The sequence below is a fragment of the Musa acuminata genome, chromosome BXJ3-2, assembly GCF_036884655.1.
Source record: "Musa acuminata AAA Group cultivar baxijiao chromosome BXJ3-2, Cavendish_Baxijiao_AAA, whole genome shotgun sequence".
NCBI classification, from domain to species: domain Eukaryota; kingdom Viridiplantae; phylum Streptophyta; class Magnoliopsida; order Zingiberales; family Musaceae; genus Musa; species Musa acuminata.
Genome location: NC_088350.1, coordinates 25,173,138 through 25,191,823, shown reverse-complemented (window position 1 = coordinate 25,191,823; position 18,686 = coordinate 25,173,138). Strand labels below are relative to the sequence as shown.

Genomic DNA, 18,686 nt, shown 5'->3' with positions numbered 1-18,686 from the left:
ATTAAGATTAACGTTGTATACTAACATCATATTCCTTAATGTATAAGATTGATCCATCACCTTTGAAATATATATTTCAGATGTTGATGTGTAGGATGATCGATCACTTCCCAATCCTCAGGTGTTACGATTAACATCATTCTTCACCAGCCTTGCTTGATATCGGATTGACGACAATAATGACATGTCCATCAATCTTACTTTAACACGATAATAGTTTTTTTTAACTGTTCATCCTACTACTAATTTCCATCTCGATCGTCTATTATTATTATTATTATTATTATTATTATTATTATTATTATTATTATTATTATTTTTGAATTAAACATTTAGACTAAATGAGACTATCTTATATAGAAAACTTATAAAGGTATTTTTCAAAACATTCTAGAAAATATTTTTAGATTAAAAAATTAATAAAATTAATAATTGTCATTTCTTTCTTCTCTCTCCCTCCGCCATTTGCTCGTTCCTCCGCGATTCTCTGCACCTGACCTCTTCCTTTTTCTTCCTGCCCTTCCGCCTCGCAGCTCCCCCACCTCCCATTTGCCTCCGGCCTTGCGCAGGCCCTGTGGGTGGCTGTGGGCGCTCACCAATCCCATTCCCATCAACACCGGCTGCTGCTTGTAGAAGAAGAAGAACAAGACTAAGGTAGCCTCTGTTCGGTCTTGAGGTTTCCCCACTGGTCGGACGGGACGAGGAGCGATGGCGTTCCAAGGGACGACGACCAAGTGCACGGCGTGCACCAAGACGGTGTACTTGGTCGAAAAGCTCACCGCCGACAACCGGGTCTACCACAAGGCCTGCTTCAGGTGCCACCATTGCAAGGGCACATTGAAGGTGAGATCCTATCCGCCCTCCCCCATTTATCTTGTCTTTCTGAGACAAGAATTCGTATTCTCCGTGGACTCTGTCTTTTGCATATGTTTGATGGAGATCTGCATTCTCTCTCTATCGATCTATCTGAAAACATGATCAGTTCATCAACACGCATTCTCATGAGAGTTGTTGGTTCTGTCTGCTTCCATCTTTATTTCGATCACCACGACCACAAAAAAATGACCTAATCTTCGCAAGTTCTAGTTATATCTGATGAACCAGCATTCAGTGGACGCGATTGACCTGCTCCTGAAGTATACTTCTGATTAGGATTGGAGAAATGCAACTGATGCCATTCACATGAGACACAATGTACCATAATGCATCCATGTAATCAATCAAGGCATATAATTCGATGTTGTACATAAATTCATCTTCATATAGGTGATAATTAATGCACGGGGATGCACTTTCTACTGCTATGAGAGTTCCTTCTTTTTGGAACTTGGAAGGTCCACATCTTTAGGCAACAATGCAAAGGAAAGATGGTAAATAATATGCTTGTACAAGCTTAGACTCTATTATCTAACCAAGCACATTCTAACTCAATCTGCATTATTATAGAAGGAAATCTTTGAACAACTAACAAAGTCTCATGTTCATGGTAAAAGCCAAACTTTCCTGTGAGCCTTCATAATTGTGCTGACATTTTCAATTTGCAGCTGGGAAACTATAATTCCTTTGAGGGAGTCCTGTATTGCAGACCTCATTTTGATCAAATCTACAAATCAACTGGCAGTCTGGACAAAAGCTTTGAAGGTGATCGTCATTTCCTCACATTCCTCTTAAAATTTTCTTGTTTCTGTGACACTTGAACCTGGCTTCATTTGTCTTCTTCAGGGACCCCAAAGGTTGTCAAACCGGAAAAGTTTGTCGATAACGAGGTAAAGTAATTAATCCAAATCCGCCCGTTCTAGAGGCAAACAAATTGAGTCTGAATCTTAGATTACCAAGTTGAGAAGTATCTATCCTCTTTCCCCAAGGCCAAAGCCATTGCTTTAATACAAATTCTATGTAAAATTCCTTTGGGTGATTGGATAGTCTGGATGTGGCTAGAGTTTCATTGAGGATGGAATTTATTGAATAGATCCAACCAAATTTCCAATAATATTATTTCTTTGTTCCTCTTAAGCACTGGTTCCACTACCATCATATTCATACTGCTTAGCTTTATGGGATTTGCTTTCGAGGAAGTAATGAACCTGTTACTGTATAATTTTTATTCTTCTATCAAACTGCAACTTTTAATTGACATCTTTTCCATTGTATGCTGCATGTTTATTCTTCTAAGTAATGTGTTCCAATGCTGATATTGAACTCAAATATTCTCTACAGAATGCAAACAAGGTATCAAGTGCTTTTGCTGGCACCAGAGAGAAGTGTGTTGGTTGCAAGAAGACTGTATATCCAATCGAAAGGGTAATTTCACTCATTTCAAGTCTAGCACTTCTAAACATGCATCTTTTCCAGTCTTTCTTTGTTGTTCATGAATAGCAATTTCCATGCACGACACACGATTGATGTCATCTTTGTCATACTTCACGAAAACAACAATTCATCTCAAAGTAGTGCAGATATTTTTCCTACCTTCCACAGAAAAAAGAAGTGCATATTTTCCTGCCATTGCATCCTTTTAAGAAAACATAAAATGGAAGAGTTAATCTAATCCAGTTAATATTTACTAACATCTCAAGTATATTAACATGTGTATCGATGTTGCATCTCAGTACAAAAAGCACATATATTCCTCTCCTTGTCACCTGCAAGGTCTAGTTCGCACATTTTAGAGCATCTGGCTTCTCGTGTTCACGATAGAACCGATTGAGTGATCCAATTCCTTTTCTCAGGTCACGGTCAATGGCACTGCATATCACAAGAGCTGCTTTAAATGTTCTCATGGAGGATGCACCATCAGCCCTTCAAACTACATTGCACATGAGGGGACCTTATACTGTAAGCATCACCACATCCAGCTAATCAAGCAGAAAGGGAATTACAGCAAACTTGAGGATGAGAAAGAGAAGACTTCGGATGAGGCAGCATCTCCTCCCCAAGAGGAAGAATCTGATGCATGATCGATCTCCACAAATGCTGTCTCTTTTTGCTTTCTTTTTTACTGCTGCATCCCTTCGAGAGCGATATCCTTGGTTTTTGACGAAATACTGTTGATCACAAAATTTGTTCTACTGTGTCTTGTCTTCCACAATATATGCAGGCTTTGAAAGAAACTATTAGTTGATGTGGTTTCTGCTATCAACTTTCTTATTGTCTTCATATTGGGTTGGAATTCTTGTAATTTCAGTATCTTTATGTTGAACATTTTGGTGGTTGATGAAGGCAATGATACTTGCTGTTTATGGAAAGACAAAAATGTTTGCTATGAATCTGCCTTTCCTGAGCTGAATGAAACTTCAATTATGACGAAGAATAATTCCAAAAATTTACTTACTTCTTAATGCCAACATATTAAGAGAAGACTTCTTTGCTGAAGACATTTCCAGGAAGACTAGCCTGCTGTGTTTGCTATGCAAGTTGAGGCACTGCAGCGATCGTTGCCCAACGTAAGACACGACTTAAGTCTCGATAGGGTGGCCATGGACCAGAACACGATTCACGTCACCATATAAGTCGGACTCTGAAGGCGAAGATGGACCGGTTTAATTATATTCTAATCCGACTTGATGTCAGATTAAACCGAATCCAAACCCTCTAACCGCGCCCACAACATGGGTCGAACCGGAAGATCATTATCGATTCGGACCGCTCGTGTGAACCCGGTTGGCGATAGATATCCGGTTCGGAATCAGGTAGGGTTACACTCGCTTCCACATAAAAGGCGCTCGATTGCGCCCCCTTACTCCGCCGCCCACACGACATTCGTAGTTCTCGGCTCCCTTCGTCTCGTCTGTCGCTTCTCCCAGGCGGATCAAAGGTCATCTTGGATCCCCCTCCTCTATCTTCGATTTCTTTTTGTAGAACTACGTATTGTCCAATGACATGACCATTTTCCTGAGGTGTTACATCCGTAGTTTTCGATTTCATCGGATTTTGCTCTCTCGATCTCGAGACGTGGAGCACGCTTTTGCCAATTCGGGGTTTCTGTTGTCTGCAACCTGTTGTTATCTATGCGCTCGTGTTTGCTAGCGACTGTATTATCAATAAAGCGAATCGTTTCGTGGTTTTCTTATATGATGAAGATGTATTCCTGTGAAATGAAGTCCTTTTTTTCCCATTCTGTGGGAAATTTGGATCTTTTGTGGTTTGAAGATTAAATTTCCTCTGTTTTAAAGTTAACATTGAACTAGTATTTACGATGGATGAGACTTTTCTTTATCTTATGATATGATCTGATAGTTGTAGTGGAATTTCGGGATATATACATGTAGATGTCAGCCATCGTTTGTTGTGAAACTGATAATGTTGGATTTGGCATATACAATCTGAGATTTTGCTATGTACCGCCTGCAGAGGTTGGCGATTCTTGTGAAGGCGATGGCTGTCACTTTCCACAATCTAAATGCAGCGTCTGGCCTCCAGAAACTTAATGATTATCTTCTTACCCGAAGCTATATAACTGGGTAACGTGTTTTGGATGCTTGACATCTGATGATAATTTTCTGTTCTCCTGATCATGATGTCTCATTTTTGCATGGGTTGTTTCAGTTATCAAGCTTCAAAGGATGATATTTCTGTTTATAGTGCATTAGCCACATCTCCATCGGCAGACTATGTGAATGTAGCTAGGTGGTACAACCACATTGATGCTCTCCTTAAGTTGTGGTATGTGCTTAGTCTTGGTTTACTTCAATCTGAACGTATTGGTTGTTCCTGGTGTTTGACCTACGTGATGTGATATCAGCGGTATCTCTGAGGAAGGCAAGGGTGTGAAGATTGAATCATCTGCTCCTGTGGTTGAGGAGGCCCCTTCACCTGCTATTGATGACAAGAAGGTGATTTTTAGAACTTTTTGGTGTATAAAATTCAGATAATTTACTTTTTAAAAGAATAAAGTGAATTCTAGACTATGATATATTGCTTTGGCAAATATTTCCTGTATGCTAATTGGCAAATCCTATGAAAATTCTGTTGTGTATTTAATGTATTATAGCATGATAGTAATATATTACGTGATGATATATTTTTTCTTATTGCAACTCTTAAATTCAGGGCCCAGCAGCGGATGATGATGATGATGATGACATGGATTTGTTTGGTGAAGAGACTGAAGAGGAAAAGAAGGCAGCTGAAGAGCGTGCAGCAGCTGTCAAAGCATCCGGAAAAAAGAAAGAGTGTAAGTTTGACGCATTTCAATGTGTGTATTTCTGTAATTATAGACTAGGTTTCTGTTTCTCGGCATATTTCTTAATCGATAGAGATGTTTGTGTTTTTCTATTTGTATTAAGAACATATGCACATTAAGTTTTATTTTCTTCCTAATTTTGGGCTCCTTTCCTATTGGCAGCTGGAAAGTCTTCTGTACTTCTTGATGTAAAACCATGGGATGATGAAACAGACATGCAAAAGCTTGAAGAAGTTGTCAGGAGTGTCAAGATGGAGGGTTTGCTCTGGGGGGCGTGTACGTAGTTTCTTTCTATCAAACAATAATGAGCTGAACTTCGTATATGTTATTCCATGAGTGCTTAACTGAGGCACATTATTTATAAAAAAAAACTGAGGCACATTATTAATGTGATCATTACTTACTGTAATTGCAGCAAAACTGGCCCCAGTTGGGTATGGCATAAAAAAATTGCAGATCATGATGACTATTGTGGATGACTTGGTCTCTGTGGATAACCTGATCGAGGACTATCTGTTGGTCGAACCAGCAAATGAGTACATCCAGAGCTGTGATATTGTGGCATTCAACAAAATATGTAAGTACATAATTATAATTGTGCACCATGCAACCATCTTTCGATGCTAATTTTTAAGTGTGGATAAATTGCATGTTATGGCCATTGAAATTTTATTCATTAAAAAAGCTTTTACGATATGTTAATAAATTAATGGTTTCTGGCCAAAGATCCTATCTAGTATCTACCATCTTGTTCTAATGAATTGATATTTTATAATAACTGCTTAATGATTTAGTTTTTCACCTATTGAAACTCTATTATTTGCTTTGAAAGCAAAAAATCCTAGTCCATTTATTAAATACTAACTTATGCTAGTATCAAGTTCTTTGGCATCAGCGCTCTCCCCTTGGTTGTGTGATGCATTCTGGTCTGCACTCTTAAATGCATCGAACCTGCAAGATTTATTTGGTCCCATTTATGAGAAACATTGCCTAGGATATGTTGTTGGTCTATAGTTGTTAGTGCATTGTATAATCCCAAATTTCTTGTATTTCAAAGAATTTTTGCTGCCATACCTATCATCAGTTTACTCTTGTATACATTCTTTGCTACCAGCCATGAATATTCTTGTTGATCAATTCACTTTGATAGAAGTTTGTCACTTTTCATGTCGTTGTCAACATTTTTGTCAGTGAAAAGGAACTATATGTTTTACCAGTGCAATTTAATTAAAACCCTTTCATGGTTTGTGTACATTATTTTTGCTTGCATTAAGTTTGAATTAGTTTTTTTTCTTTTTGAAATTTTATCCTTTATGTAAATAAACTTTGTTTTACACACACTGTTAATCTCCAATCCATCTGTACAAGTATTATAGGACCCTAAACCATTACCTAATTGCCCATGCAGTGGAAATTCTTTGGCATGTTGTTTAAGCCATCTTTAAGACTAGTTATGTGTATTTTCTTTACAATGTTATTACATTGGCACCTCCAACCTTTAACCTCAGTCCCTGATTTTTGGATAGGCAATCAATTGCTTGTTACTCGTTTGATTCTTGATTCTTGAAAAGGACTGCTTTTGGGGCAAGTTCCAAATTATCTTCATCAACTTTTGTGTGAGCCACTTTAGGTCACACCCTTGTCTGACCGTATGCTTAGACATATTTAACTAGTTGTTTCCTAAGATGTCTTTTTCATTGCTATACAGAGAAATAGTTTTATGCCAATTTCTCAAGCTTATGAAGTGCATCATTATTTATTAAATCTTGGAAGTACAACTATGAAAACTCAAACCCCTGTATACGCCTGTTACCCTGTCCAAATAAATTAGTTGGTTGTGTTATCATCAAAGGTATTGATAGCATTAATCAGCTTAGCAGGAAGATTTGCTTTTCTATATAATTATCTGCCTAAATCAGTGAGTACACATCAACTGGCAATAATTATGGCAATGTCTTACACAAGGCAGTTAATTTTTTTATCTTGCACAGTGTTGTTTTAGATGTGGCCGGACACAGATTTAGGATTAACATGATATAGATGCAGCCACAGTTCAGATTTTCAAAATGAAACAGGGTCATCGATACAACAGTATGAAATATTTAAGACTAGAATATATAGAGTAACAGATCACATTTTATGGTAACTGTTAATTACATGTACAATTAACCTATTTATCAAAAGGTGTACTTTATGGTACTGATAGCCCATGAAGAAGCAATAGATGGAATTATAAAGTCATCATATGATGCTTTATACGAATATCGGAAACTTAATTTGAAATCATATATTCATGTAGTTCAACATCAAGAGGCCAACACTAAAATAGGAAAAACCAAGGTTTTCCAAAGAAATGATACTATTGTGGTATTTTAGTTTCATAGGCTGATATGCCATTTCTTTCTTCGGATCCCTCGCTTCCAAGTGTGGCATAAATTTCAGTAGATTACTGTTTTTTCTTAGCCTTCATGTAATTTTCTACTATGCTCTTTTGATCTACAATGAAGTTGACCCCTTAGCTTTATGTTTGTCACAGAGGACTCTTTCGGCCTCCAGCATGGGAGACAGCTTGAAGCCCCTATTTTCATGTGTTGGATGATAAATCAATCATTCAGTGGTCTTTTTAGTTGTTGAGCTCTTTTCTTCATTCTTCTGCTAGTCTGCTCTGTGTGTCTGTCTTAGTTAATATTTGGAAGGAGCTTGAAGCCCCTAGTTTCATGTGTTGGATGATACATATATCATTCAGTGGTCTTCTGGTTGTTGAGCTCCATTTACATTTCTTTTGCTAGTCAACGAGTCTGCTCCATAATATATCGAAGGACTTCCTCTGGTAGACATTTAATCTATGAAATTTTTAGTTTGGTCATTTCTGCTTCATAAACTGTAATCACTGCCGCTATGGATTGCTTGCTCTTTCATCCACATCACAACCATTCCCCCCTGTTTTATCGTGTTCTCTTCATAATTGTTTGTGGAAGTTGTAATTGCTCATCTTTTATGCTGCTATCGTACTGTGTATCGATTGTTCAACCTCTTCTCTACCGAAGAAGGGGGGAAACAAAGATCTACGAACGGCCGCCTATCTCACCCCCAACCATCGCCGTAAGCGCATCGGATGCCGTCGCGAGATCACCCACTTCATACACCAGGCGGCTCATAGTAGGGACCCGCGCGGAACCCATCGCGGTGGGGACAGGGGAACCTTACGACGAGCAATATTCAATCCGTACCCACACGACGGGACCAGAAGGGTCGGGGTGCGATCCCTTTCTTTTCGTCTCCTGCGCTTCGTCTGTTAGACCAGAGGATTAGGGAGACGAGAGAGGAGGGTCGGAGAACCGTCGACGGAACAATAGTCTTTCATCACGGAGGCGGCGGCCAACGCAAACTCCTCCTCCTCCTACATTCCCAGGAACTACTACATCACCCTCAAGCGGCTGAAGGAGAAGCACGACGCATCCATCATGGAGACGGCAGCCAACGCAAACTCCTCCTCCTCCATTCCCAAGAACTACGTCACCCTCAAGCAGCTAAAGGAGAAGCACGATGCATCCATCACGGAGAAGGCGGACAAGGCAAACTCCTCCTCCTCCATTCCCAATAATAATGTCAGTCTAAAGCAGTTAAAGGAGACGCACGATGCATCCATCATGGAGACGGCGGCCAAGGTAAACTCCTCCTCCTCTTCCTCCATTCCCAAGAACTACGTCAGCCTTAAGCATCTGCAAGAGCTGCGCCTCAAGGAGAAGCACGATGGGGAAGAGAGGCTTCGCAATCTCAAGCAAGAAGAAAATGAAAAGAAGGCGGCGGAGGAAACGCGGAAGGCGGATGAGTTGTTGATCCCGAAGCCCCACCGGAGGACCCTCGGATCGAGGCACAAGTGGCCTTCGAACCGCCAAAAATGGGTGGTCGCGAGACTAGCATCGCCCCGGATTCCCGATGCGGACGGGGCGAAGGGGAGCGCCAGTGGAGCCGTTCAGGTACCCCCGATCGGAAAATCCACTGGGAGTGATACCAATCCTGAAGTAGGTCGGAAGCAGAATCCGAAGAAGAAGAAGAACAAGGGAAAAGCTGATAGGGAGAAGAACGGCGGAACAGAGGCGGCGATGGCGATGGCGACGGCGGAAGAGGAGTCCGAGGAGATAAAGGGATCTGAGAAAATCACCGCCGATCCTTCGGAGGAGAACCCCGTCCAAGTAAAAGAAGATGGCAGGCGAGGTCGCTGGACGGGGGCGGTGAACAGGTCCATCGGGCAGCTTTCTGGATGTGGACAGGAGCGGACGGTGCCGACCGAGCGACGGAGCGTCATCGTTGACGATGAGGCCGCCGCAGGGGCGGGTAGGGGGAGGTGGACAGCCGCGAGAGGCGGTGCATCGAATCAGAGGGCCGGGGGATTTGGCCGCGGACGGAGGTTGCCGGACGGAGCCGGTCTGGTGTGGGTCAGGAAGACCTCAAGCACTTAACGTGTTCCGTCAGAGGCTCGAAACAGGTATACAAACTTATCCTTTCCGCATTAACATACGATGGTTTATTTCCAAAAGTAACTTCTCTACCCGCTTTGTACTCGAATCGGCTACCTGCTATTTGATTGCAGGTTGTGAGGCCCTGCGCCGGGTCCCACAAGCACATTATTTTCACCGGTCAAAAACTGGTTATTTTTCCTGTGCTTGCTTTATTAGTTTCTTTCTTTCATTGTTGTCATGTTCCTGATTGCATTAGTTGTTGCTACTGACATGAATGATAAGTCATAATGTCTTGACTATTTGGGTCCAGTTAGATGAATGATATCTCTAGTTAAAGACTTAGTGCCTCAAATGTAAATTATATGCATATCTTGTGAGAAACTGATATGAACTCATTAAAATAATTTTTTTACTTAAATGTTATAGTGAAGCATAGAATGTAGTCTCGGTTGATCAAATTGCTAAAAACTCACTCCCTGGCCATAAAAGATCAAAATCTTGTTACCCATTCAAGGTTTATTAGTTTCATTTAGGAGAAGTCAGGTGCTCATTCAATTCAACAATGTTGATGTGGTGTGAGACAACAAGAGACCAACCTCTTGTTTTTCTAATCAAAGTGATGGGTCAATATGTATTTATGGATTCCTAAGGCAAGTATTCTTAGAGTTTAGGACAAGTAATCTCATTTTGAAAATAATTCTTTGCCAAGGAGAGTAACCACAGAAACATGATTTAGTCATTCAATAAATACTTGTATATTTATAGGTTTTGATAGGAGAAGGATGTTTATAAATACTATGAGTGCTTCTAGGTTTTATTTTGGGGTATTCTAGAGAGAGTGACAAAAAAAGAAAAAATTCTTGGAATTCATGTTAAAGTTAGGGTTAATTTAAGAGAACTTTAATTTGATCTCATATTAAGAAAACTTTATTTCAGTGGATATAGACAAGAAATATTGTACCATGTAGATAAAATTAGCACATCAAACAGAAACTTGTTTCTGTCTCTTCCCCTTCCAATCAATAATTTTCTATCTCTAGGTTTTATGCATTGGCTTTGTGTTCATAGGATGGTAGGATAAATAGTATTTTTAAAATTAAAAAATAATTATATTAAACAACATATAAGATTTTGGCATGTGAATTTTGTTGAGACATCTCAATCATTAGTACATTATTGCACAAGTAGTATGTCTCATATTCGAATCTCACGATATCTTGAATTTTATTTAATATAATGAAGTTTTTTCCTAGCCAAAAAAAAAAAACTAATATGATCAGATAGAGTTGTTGTGTACACATCCATGGATTTTATCATCAACTTAATGAATTAATTATAAAATATAGAACTATCCTATTATAACAAGTTGTTCCAAAGGATCTTTTGTTCTTCCAACAAATATTCTGTTTTTTTCTCGAATATTTGGATTCAAATATTAGTTATTTACTGATTTCATATAATTTAAAATTATTAATTTTCTGGAAATTTCTTGCTCATATATCTCATCAAAAAGTGCTATTCTAGAGTCTCTTTAGCATAATATCTATCATGTTCTCCTAATGGGTTTAAGAGTATTTTATCTCTCTTATCTAGGCAAATTTGATATGTTGTTCTCATGTCTTCCAACTATTTATCATCTACTCGATCTATCTATCTCACATCAATAACACGACCTCTTGAATCCATACATCTGTGTCTTCCTCTCTTTAAAATGATTTCATAGTTCTAGAGAAGTACTTGTTCATCTACCCAGAACTGATGGGAACTTTGTTGTCACATGAAAAAGGCTGTGGTAGGAGTCAAAGGTCTTCTTCAACGAAGTGTTGCGATTGAGAGACCGCCCCTTGTTGTTGACTTGTACATGTGAATCGTAGGATGAACGTTTCTTCTACGACAGTTCTACTACCATCTGAAGTTTAGAGGAGCATTCCATACATCGATCGATATACTTCTCTCTAAAAAACTATCTCTAAATCAAAGAAACATTTGTTCCACACAAAAGTTTTGTGCAATTCTCCTTAACATTGAAAGAACTATGATGTATTATTATTACAACTGTACCAAAGCATGTCATATGGTCAAATGAAATAAGAACAAAGTACATCTTATTGGACAAATGGAAGTCAAACAAAGTGTGAAAAGGTACGACCACAACATACAGATTAGAACTCCTTTGTTGACCACTCCGGTTTGAGTGAGTCATGTCAACAACTGCAATGGCGGCTTCGTAGTAAGACCGTTCAACGCTGGTGTTAATGGCATGCTTCCAAGTCTCTCCACCTGAGGTAGACTAAGCCGGCAAGGTAGTGGGTGTAAGCCCCTGCGATGACGAGGACGTGGAACAGCTGGTGGCTGTGCCCGGCCAGGTCGAACTTCCCCGGCATCCACCGCTCCGGTATCCTGGTGGCGTAGACGATCACCCCGATCCCGTAGAACGCGCCCATCGCCGCCTCGTACCCTGCCGTCAGGACCGCCTCCGGCTGGTCGCCGAACAACATCACCTTGTGCAGGATCGGCACCAGCCCGGACAGGGCCATGCACGCGAACAGCCCCGCCCGGACCGCCCGGAACTCTGGCGTCTCGAACACCGGCACGAGGGAGACGAGTAGGGCGGCGATCCCGAACACGGTGATGAAGCTGAGGTAGAGGTACTGGAAGTAGGGCTGGCAGAGGAAGGAGTAGTAGACGAGCGGGTAGAAGGAGGTGACGATGAGGGCGATGATGCCGGCGTAGTCGAGGCGGAGCATGAGGTAGCATGTGTGCTCGGAGTGGCAGTAGAGGAGGTGGCACGTGCTGCTCATCAGCAGGCAGAGCATGGCACCGCAGAGGTAGGCGTAGAAGGGCCACCGAGTGGCTTGTTCGACTGCGTCGGCGGTGGCTCCGGTGAGGTTGGCTGGCGACAAGGACAAGGCCACTAATTCATGGTGGTGAAGCCTTAGGGAGCCACTGATGTCGGTGATGGTGGAAGAGACGTTAGCCAAATCTGATGCTCCCGACGAGGCCATGCTCGATCCCACCGGAACCATCATCGCAGCTCCGACGGTGAGCGCGAGGAAGATGAAGAACCCGATCAAATGCCTAAAAGAGAAAACATTTAGCTTCGTCAGCGAAGAGACGTAAACACGGACTGGTATAGGCCAGGGTTGGGATGCAGCGCAGAAAGCTTACGTCCAAACGTTGATGGTCTCGTTGTGGATGGAGAAGATGCTAAGGATGGCCTGCTTCATCGGCCATTCCGATCGGTAGTAGTCGAGGATGAACTCGTTATGCTTCAAGAAGTTAGGCAACGAGTTGTAGTCCACCAGCTTGCAATTGCCCTCACTGCATGAGCTCTTCTCCTTCTTCTTCTCCTTCTTCTTCTCCTTCTTCTCCTGCTGCTGCTGCATCATTAAATCAGCGATGGGGCTTAGCAAGAACTGGCCTTCATTATTCTCAGCGAAGGCTGCCTTGCCCAATGTGACAGTGGAGACTGTTAACTCGGCCACAACCATGTTGGGAGCTTACACACCACCGTTACAAACCGGAAAGGAAGTGGTGGTGGAGATGGCACTGACAAGGGTAAGGGTTGGGGAGTTTATATAGCGGCGGAGTCGGAGTCGGAGTCGGCAACAAGGAGGGGGAAATGGTCACGGTGGTCTTTCAATGGTGGGAAGCAGTCCGCTGTCAACACTTGGAAGTTTGTATTTGTATTCTCGTTTGCCTTCAAAAAAGGCTGTGTAGCTCTCGAGCACTTGTTCGTGCACTCTGTTCATCATTTGCGTTGGAAGTTTCCTTGACTTTGACTAGGATCTAAATCTAAGCGTCCGATTTAGATTTTCTCGTTGCCATTTGTAGCATATTTATCACGAACTAAGTCAATCAAATGAAACATACACTTGTCTATATAGGTAGGCTGCACAGAATGTCTAAGCAAAGAAGGGAGGAAGTCTTGGTCAACGCGCAACCGTCTTGCGTACGTCACCCGTCAGGATTGAACTTTTCTGTGTTGGATGGCTGTTATTAATGCGTTTGTGGTCAACTCATTGACATGTTGTCATTCGCCGCATTTGGCCGTCGTTAACACTCCAGCGCTGACTAAGCCAACATATTGCATGCTTTAGCATGTGCGTACGTTACATGCATTCGTACGCACACCATATTGACATCAGAAAGTATGAGAGCTCATTAGATTAATTGAGACCTGCATCGATTACATAACCTGACATAACAGTGCAAGTTTAAGGAGGAAAAATATATTAAATCCAACTGATACAGCTTACCTTTTAGCCATTTCTCCAATGGAGAGTTGTCTTAATACCTACGACTTCTTGGAATTGTTCTGCTTACTTCGCAGACAGCCATCGCAGAAACACATATGACAAGAGCATAACATAACAGAGAGACTACAGAATGACCAAAAATAATACATCACTGTGCTTCAGTTTAAAGATTTGTCACTGAAAAGGATGGACAAAACATGCCATTTGTTCCTCACAGCAGTTCATCATTGGCAATGTTCATAACCATAATGGCTGCATGATCCTTACTGGAGTACATATCTACATTATAGGACTAAAGAGAATTTTTAGATATCGAAACGGCTGACCGAGTCGTCGAAACATCCGAGCTGAGCTTACATATTTTACATAACGTGACTACAAACAGCAAAGGCTTACTACAAATCTGTTAGCATTAATGTAGAAAGCTGTAATCCTCACTGGGTCATTTGCACACTCTTGAGTCTCTTTGCAGCCTGCGCAAATCCTATAATAACCTGCAACTCATCCAATTGCTTCAGGTTGCACAACAAGCAATTGGGTTTGGAGAATCCAAAGTCAATCTATTGTTGAGAAATCTACTCTTACGAGAAAACATAAACGAAGTGACATGACGAAATTGCTAAATTACTTGTGACATAAAATGCCTCTGGACTGCATCAATTAGCTGTTCCTTAGAGGGGTTAGGACTGGCATCCACCTGATACAGACCAAAAAACGAAATCAAAGGATAATACAGGCAATGAGATGTTGCATCAATGGGGGAAATTCAATACTTATTAACTATGAAACAGTAATCATGGATTTAGAACCTACGAGATTAAAGTGATGCCAATATCTCCATAATGCTCTTGTTTCTAGTTTGCTCAGATCAACTTTCTGCACCGACCACATAAGAACATTTCTTTGTAAGAAGCACAAAGATAACTTTAAAATGCATCGAGACCATATATTTGCAGAAAGAAAGTCACACAAAGGACATCAATCAAGAATGTCAAGACTGCAGAAACACACCCAAGGCATTCTGTAGCATGTCTACCAGCAATGTCATATAGCAAATACAAGAGCATATGGTGTCAGGTGCTAAGACCCAAAAGCTGAATCACATTTGCTATAGCCTTTCCATGGCATGCATTTTTCATGCAGAAGTTGTTGGTACAAGCTTACCGTTGTACCCCTGGAAGATGAGACAGACCCCTTGGAATGTGAATCACAAGAATATGACCGACTCAAGGATTTGTTAGATGATCCTTTGTGGTGCCTAACCCTTGACTTGTGTGGCTTTTGTGATTTCATATCATCAGATGCTGCAAAATATGGTTACAGTAAAAAATTGAGTTCAAGAGGATAAAAACATGATAAAACCAGGCTAAAAGCCATAACTAAAGCAGCAAAAGATATTTTTGTATAAAAATATCCCACCTCGGCAACAACGATGCTCTTTCTAAAGAATAATTCCAATCTATCACGATGTACTTAAAAACATGGCTTTTCACGGCCTGTATGATAAGTGCAGTTCTGTTTGTAAATAAAAAAGTCAAAATAAAGCTGACTTGCAACATACCGCCATTAGCTCCAAGATTGGTCTAAACCCTAGTTGAACCTGCCTAATTTTGAGCTGAACCGACTTGAACCAATTTGGAATCAGCCAGGTCCACCCTGAACCAATCTGGAATCATGTGGGTGCAGCTTGAACTGGAATGAAATCACCCAAATCTGAGTTGAACTGAACTGAAATCATACAAACCCAGCCAAATCATCCAAATCCAGCTTGAACCGGACTGGATTGATTCGACGACACTCTGATCTGGCCTGAATCCAGTTCAAGTTCAGTCACATTGGGCCAGTGGGTCAGCACACGCTGGGCCATGCTAGCCCGCTGGGTTGGTGCAGGTCAGGTTGGACCTGACTCAAGTTAGGTCCAGTCTGCCCTAGCCAACCAGTCCGACTTAAGCTGGGTCCAGTCTAGGCCAAACCCAAGCCAAACTGAGCTAGGGTCAGCTCAACAGTCACCTCTCACAATTAAAACCGAGTTTTTTCAATTAATTTATAACATGAAGACATAACAATATTAAATAGGGTTTGAAGACATAAATATGAGGGCGGGCCTTGGAACAATAATAAGGTTGTTCCTTTGCGACGTAGGAGATCAATATTCGAGTTACAGAAATAGCATCTCTATATTTAGAGGTAATGCAACATATATTGCCTCTCCCCAAACAGCGCATTGACGAGAACCTCATGCACTGCATATACCCTATTTTCTTGAAGACATGAAAATCTTTAGATTGGATTCACAAAATTTGAGAATAACACTAGCATTAATAATAATCTAATTTAAATACATAAGCTCACCCATGTCTGACCCATTCCAATGCATGTTATCACATTCAGTCTCATCATCTTCCTCATGGCCTATAGGAGCTTCAATCACACTAAGGGCATTCCTTTGCAGTTTTACTTCTATACCATTAGTCAGAACCTGCAATTTCAAAATATAACTAGTGATGCATTAGTTCATATTGAAGGCAAGAAGAAACAGATTGCAATGGATATTAAATAATTTTATCTAGGCTGATCAAAGCTAGGAAGAAAGGTCAGAAACATAAACTAACTACAAAGCAAGTGACTAACAATCAAGGCACCACAATATGCAACTATTGTTGCAGCAGTTACACACACATATAAGCACCAGTATAGAGCCATCACAAGTTTTTCTTGTTCATGCATGTAACAACCAGACAACTGAACTAACCCACACACTGAGGACAGTAGTGCAGTCATTTCTTTTGTACGCAGAAGCGCCCACTTCAAAATAAACAGGAGATTTTAGTTGGCTCGAAAGATAAATAGAAAACGTTCTCATGTCATATAGAGGACCAGGAACTTCTTACGGATGGTAATATTTGCCACATATGTCATCATGCATGTTAGATGGAGTTATCAATCATCATTTTCCATTTTAACTACATAGATAGAATATCGAAGGCGGATTCATCCTAATCAAACAAAATTGCAAACTATCTGCATCATGCAAATGAAGTGGGTTATAGATTATGCAAATGAAGTAGATCCAGAAAGAAATTGAGATCACAAAAATAACAAAAGAGTCAGAAATTGCTAAATGGCTTCATTCAGTTTCGCTATATAGAAAACTCGATGAATGATGTCAGTGGCAATTGCAAAATAAGGAAAGGAGATATAAAATCAAGGCCAGAAAAAACAGCACGCATGGAAAGGAAAACAGTGGTCCATATCATGTAGATTGTAGAACAAGGAAATATTAGCAAGTGCACAGAGTGCAAGGCAACAAAATGGGAAGTTCATAGCAGACTTTATATCAAATGAGACATTGATATTTTTCAATTGAAAATTAAATTCTAATATGGAAAAAAAAAAACAGATCTTTTTTTTTTTTGTGCATTCTCTTCTTTTTTCAATTCCCACCAACAACATCGACTTACCATTGCACTAAACTCCAACATCAAGCTAGAATACAATATGAGAAAAGCACATTTTTCACCCTTCAAAGTTATACATCTCTACTAGCATCAACCACACATAATATTCAAGTCCACAGAGCTCTTAGTAAACAGAATCAGAAGACAATTCACTATGAAACGCTGTCCATATTTGATTGTGATTAGGCAGGTCTTGAATAAAGCCAACACATGGCTTTTTCGCTTAAAATTACTTGGAATAAGAAAACTAAAAAAGCGTCTCGAATCAAATGATATCGTTAAAGAGAAATGAAACAGTAAAATGTTACATACAGAAGTCTCGCTTGCAGAAAGTGAAAGATGTGAAGATCACACCAGATTTGAGTTTAAAAGAGAATCCCAAGATTCGAATCGCCCCACTTTAAATCATACAAAATATAATTGACCAAACAAACGCAGCTTTGATTTAAGGAAAAGATGTGAAAGAGACGAAAATGACCATCTTTTATCAAGGCCCACAATGCCAAACGATCTTTTTCTTAGCCCAAGACAACAACAAGAAAAACCTACTAATTTGAACCCTAAACTCACCAAATTGATCCACATTGTGCAATTGAAGCCCGGAAAAGAAAACCTCAATCGGTTTTGACTTGAAACCCTAAAAATTTCAACACCGAAACACGAATATCTCCGAAAAGAAAAAATTTTCCAGCAAGAAACCCAGATTTCAGCGGGGATCAACGGATAGAATGCAATTTTACCAGCCAATGCCATCCGCCGAGGCCGACGGCTTTCTTGACGACCCCATGGAGGCCAACGAGCACCGACTTGGTGCGGTTGTTGCCAGTCACCACCACCTTAGTATGCCGCGGGAGCACCGATAGCTCCTCCTCGCTGCTCTCTCCGCAGCTCTGCTGGCATCCGCCGCTCATCCCCAGCATCACTCCTCCACCTCAATTTCCCACACAGAAATATATTAATGATCCGAAAAGTCGAAGGAATCAGATACCCACGCCAAATTGGAAGCAGCGATCGATCATTGCAGTAGAAAAGTTGGCGTTTTCGACGAAATTCGAGCGAATATGGGGGGAATTATTTGAGAGAGATTGGAGATCGAGAAAGAGTGTGACAGTGTTCTCTTTTCTCTTCTCGTCTTTTCTGACCCTTTCTTGTGCCTGTCTCTCTCGGGCGATGAATCCCGACGACCAGGGGCGAGCCAACCAAAAACTGACACGTGCATGAGGGTCGTGCGGGCCGCGGCGCGCCTCGGATTCGAAGATAGCGGTTACGGAGTTGGAGCGTTATCTTTTCCCCAATGACGAGTTTGCCCCTCATTGCCTTTTGG

The 18,686-nt window shown here is 40.9% G+C and overlaps 5 protein-coding genes across 6 annotated transcripts; 3 read left to right on the top strand and 2 right to left on the bottom strand.

Moving 5' to 3' along the window:
- The first annotated feature begins 499 nt into the window (after window positions 1-499).
- Window positions 500-3,156, top strand: LOC135630853 (LIM domain-containing protein WLIM1-like). Its single transcript, XM_065138100.1, has 5 exons — window positions 500-843; window positions 1,545-1,641; window positions 1,723-1,766; window positions 2,218-2,301; window positions 2,730-3,156. Exons 1-5 carry the CDS (start codon window positions 709-711, stop codon window positions 2,955-2,957), a joined length of 588 nt encoding a protein of 195 aa, XP_064994172.1. The 5' UTR covers window positions 500-708; the 3' UTR covers window positions 2,958-3,156.
- Window positions 3,157-3,715: 559 nt separating this feature from the next.
- LOC103976173 (elongation factor 1-delta 1) lies at window positions 3,716-8,048 on the top strand. The gene is made up of 8 exons (XM_009391379.3): window positions 3,716-3,814; window positions 4,351-4,460; window positions 4,546-4,662; window positions 4,742-4,832; window positions 5,050-5,173; window positions 5,345-5,458; window positions 5,598-5,759; window positions 7,719-8,048. Coding segments are annotated over exons 2-8 (696 nt in total). The 5' UTR covers window positions 3,716-3,814; window positions 4,351-4,374; the 3' UTR covers window positions 7,721-8,048.
- Window positions 8,049-8,313: 265 nt separating this feature from the next.
- On the top strand, window positions 8,314-11,562 carry LOC103976174 (uncharacterized). Of its 2 annotated transcripts, none has more exons than XM_009391381.3 (2): window positions 8,314-8,850; window positions 8,926-9,944. In XM_009391381.3, exons 1-2 carry the CDS (start codon window positions 8,647-8,649, stop codon window positions 9,643-9,645), a joined length of 924 nt encoding a protein of 307 aa, XP_009389656.2. In that variant the 5' UTR covers window positions 8,314-8,646; the 3' UTR covers window positions 9,646-9,944. The 2 variants fall into 2 exon arrangements, with proteins under 2 accessions (XP_009389656.2, XP_064996047.1); XM_065139975.1 differs by adding an exon at window positions 11,432-11,562 and having other exon boundaries at window positions 8,318-9,671.
- Window positions 11,563-11,663: 101 nt separating this feature from the next.
- Window positions 11,664-13,202, bottom strand: LOC135631895 (heptahelical transmembrane protein 4-like). Its single transcript, XM_065139974.1, has 2 exons — window positions 12,814-13,202; window positions 11,664-12,723 (listed from the first exon to the last, which is right to left on the bottom strand). Exons 1-2 carry the CDS (start codon window positions 13,134-13,136, stop codon window positions 11,898-11,900), a joined length of 1,149 nt encoding a protein of 382 aa, XP_064996046.1. The 5' UTR covers window positions 13,137-13,202; the 3' UTR covers window positions 11,664-11,897.
- An 833-nt stretch (window positions 13,203-14,035) lies between these two features.
- LOC103976176 (uncharacterized) lies at window positions 14,036-18,507 on the bottom strand. Its single transcript, XM_009391384.3, has 6 exons — window positions 18,103-18,507; window positions 16,257-16,383; window positions 15,069-15,208; window positions 14,718-14,780; window positions 14,533-14,601; window positions 14,036-14,416 (listed from the first exon to the last, which is right to left on the bottom strand). Exons 1-6 carry the CDS (start codon window positions 18,280-18,282, stop codon window positions 14,339-14,341), a joined length of 657 nt encoding a protein of 218 aa, XP_009389659.1. The 5' UTR covers window positions 18,283-18,507; the 3' UTR covers window positions 14,036-14,338.
- Between the last annotated feature and the right edge of the window lie 179 nt (window positions 18,508-18,686).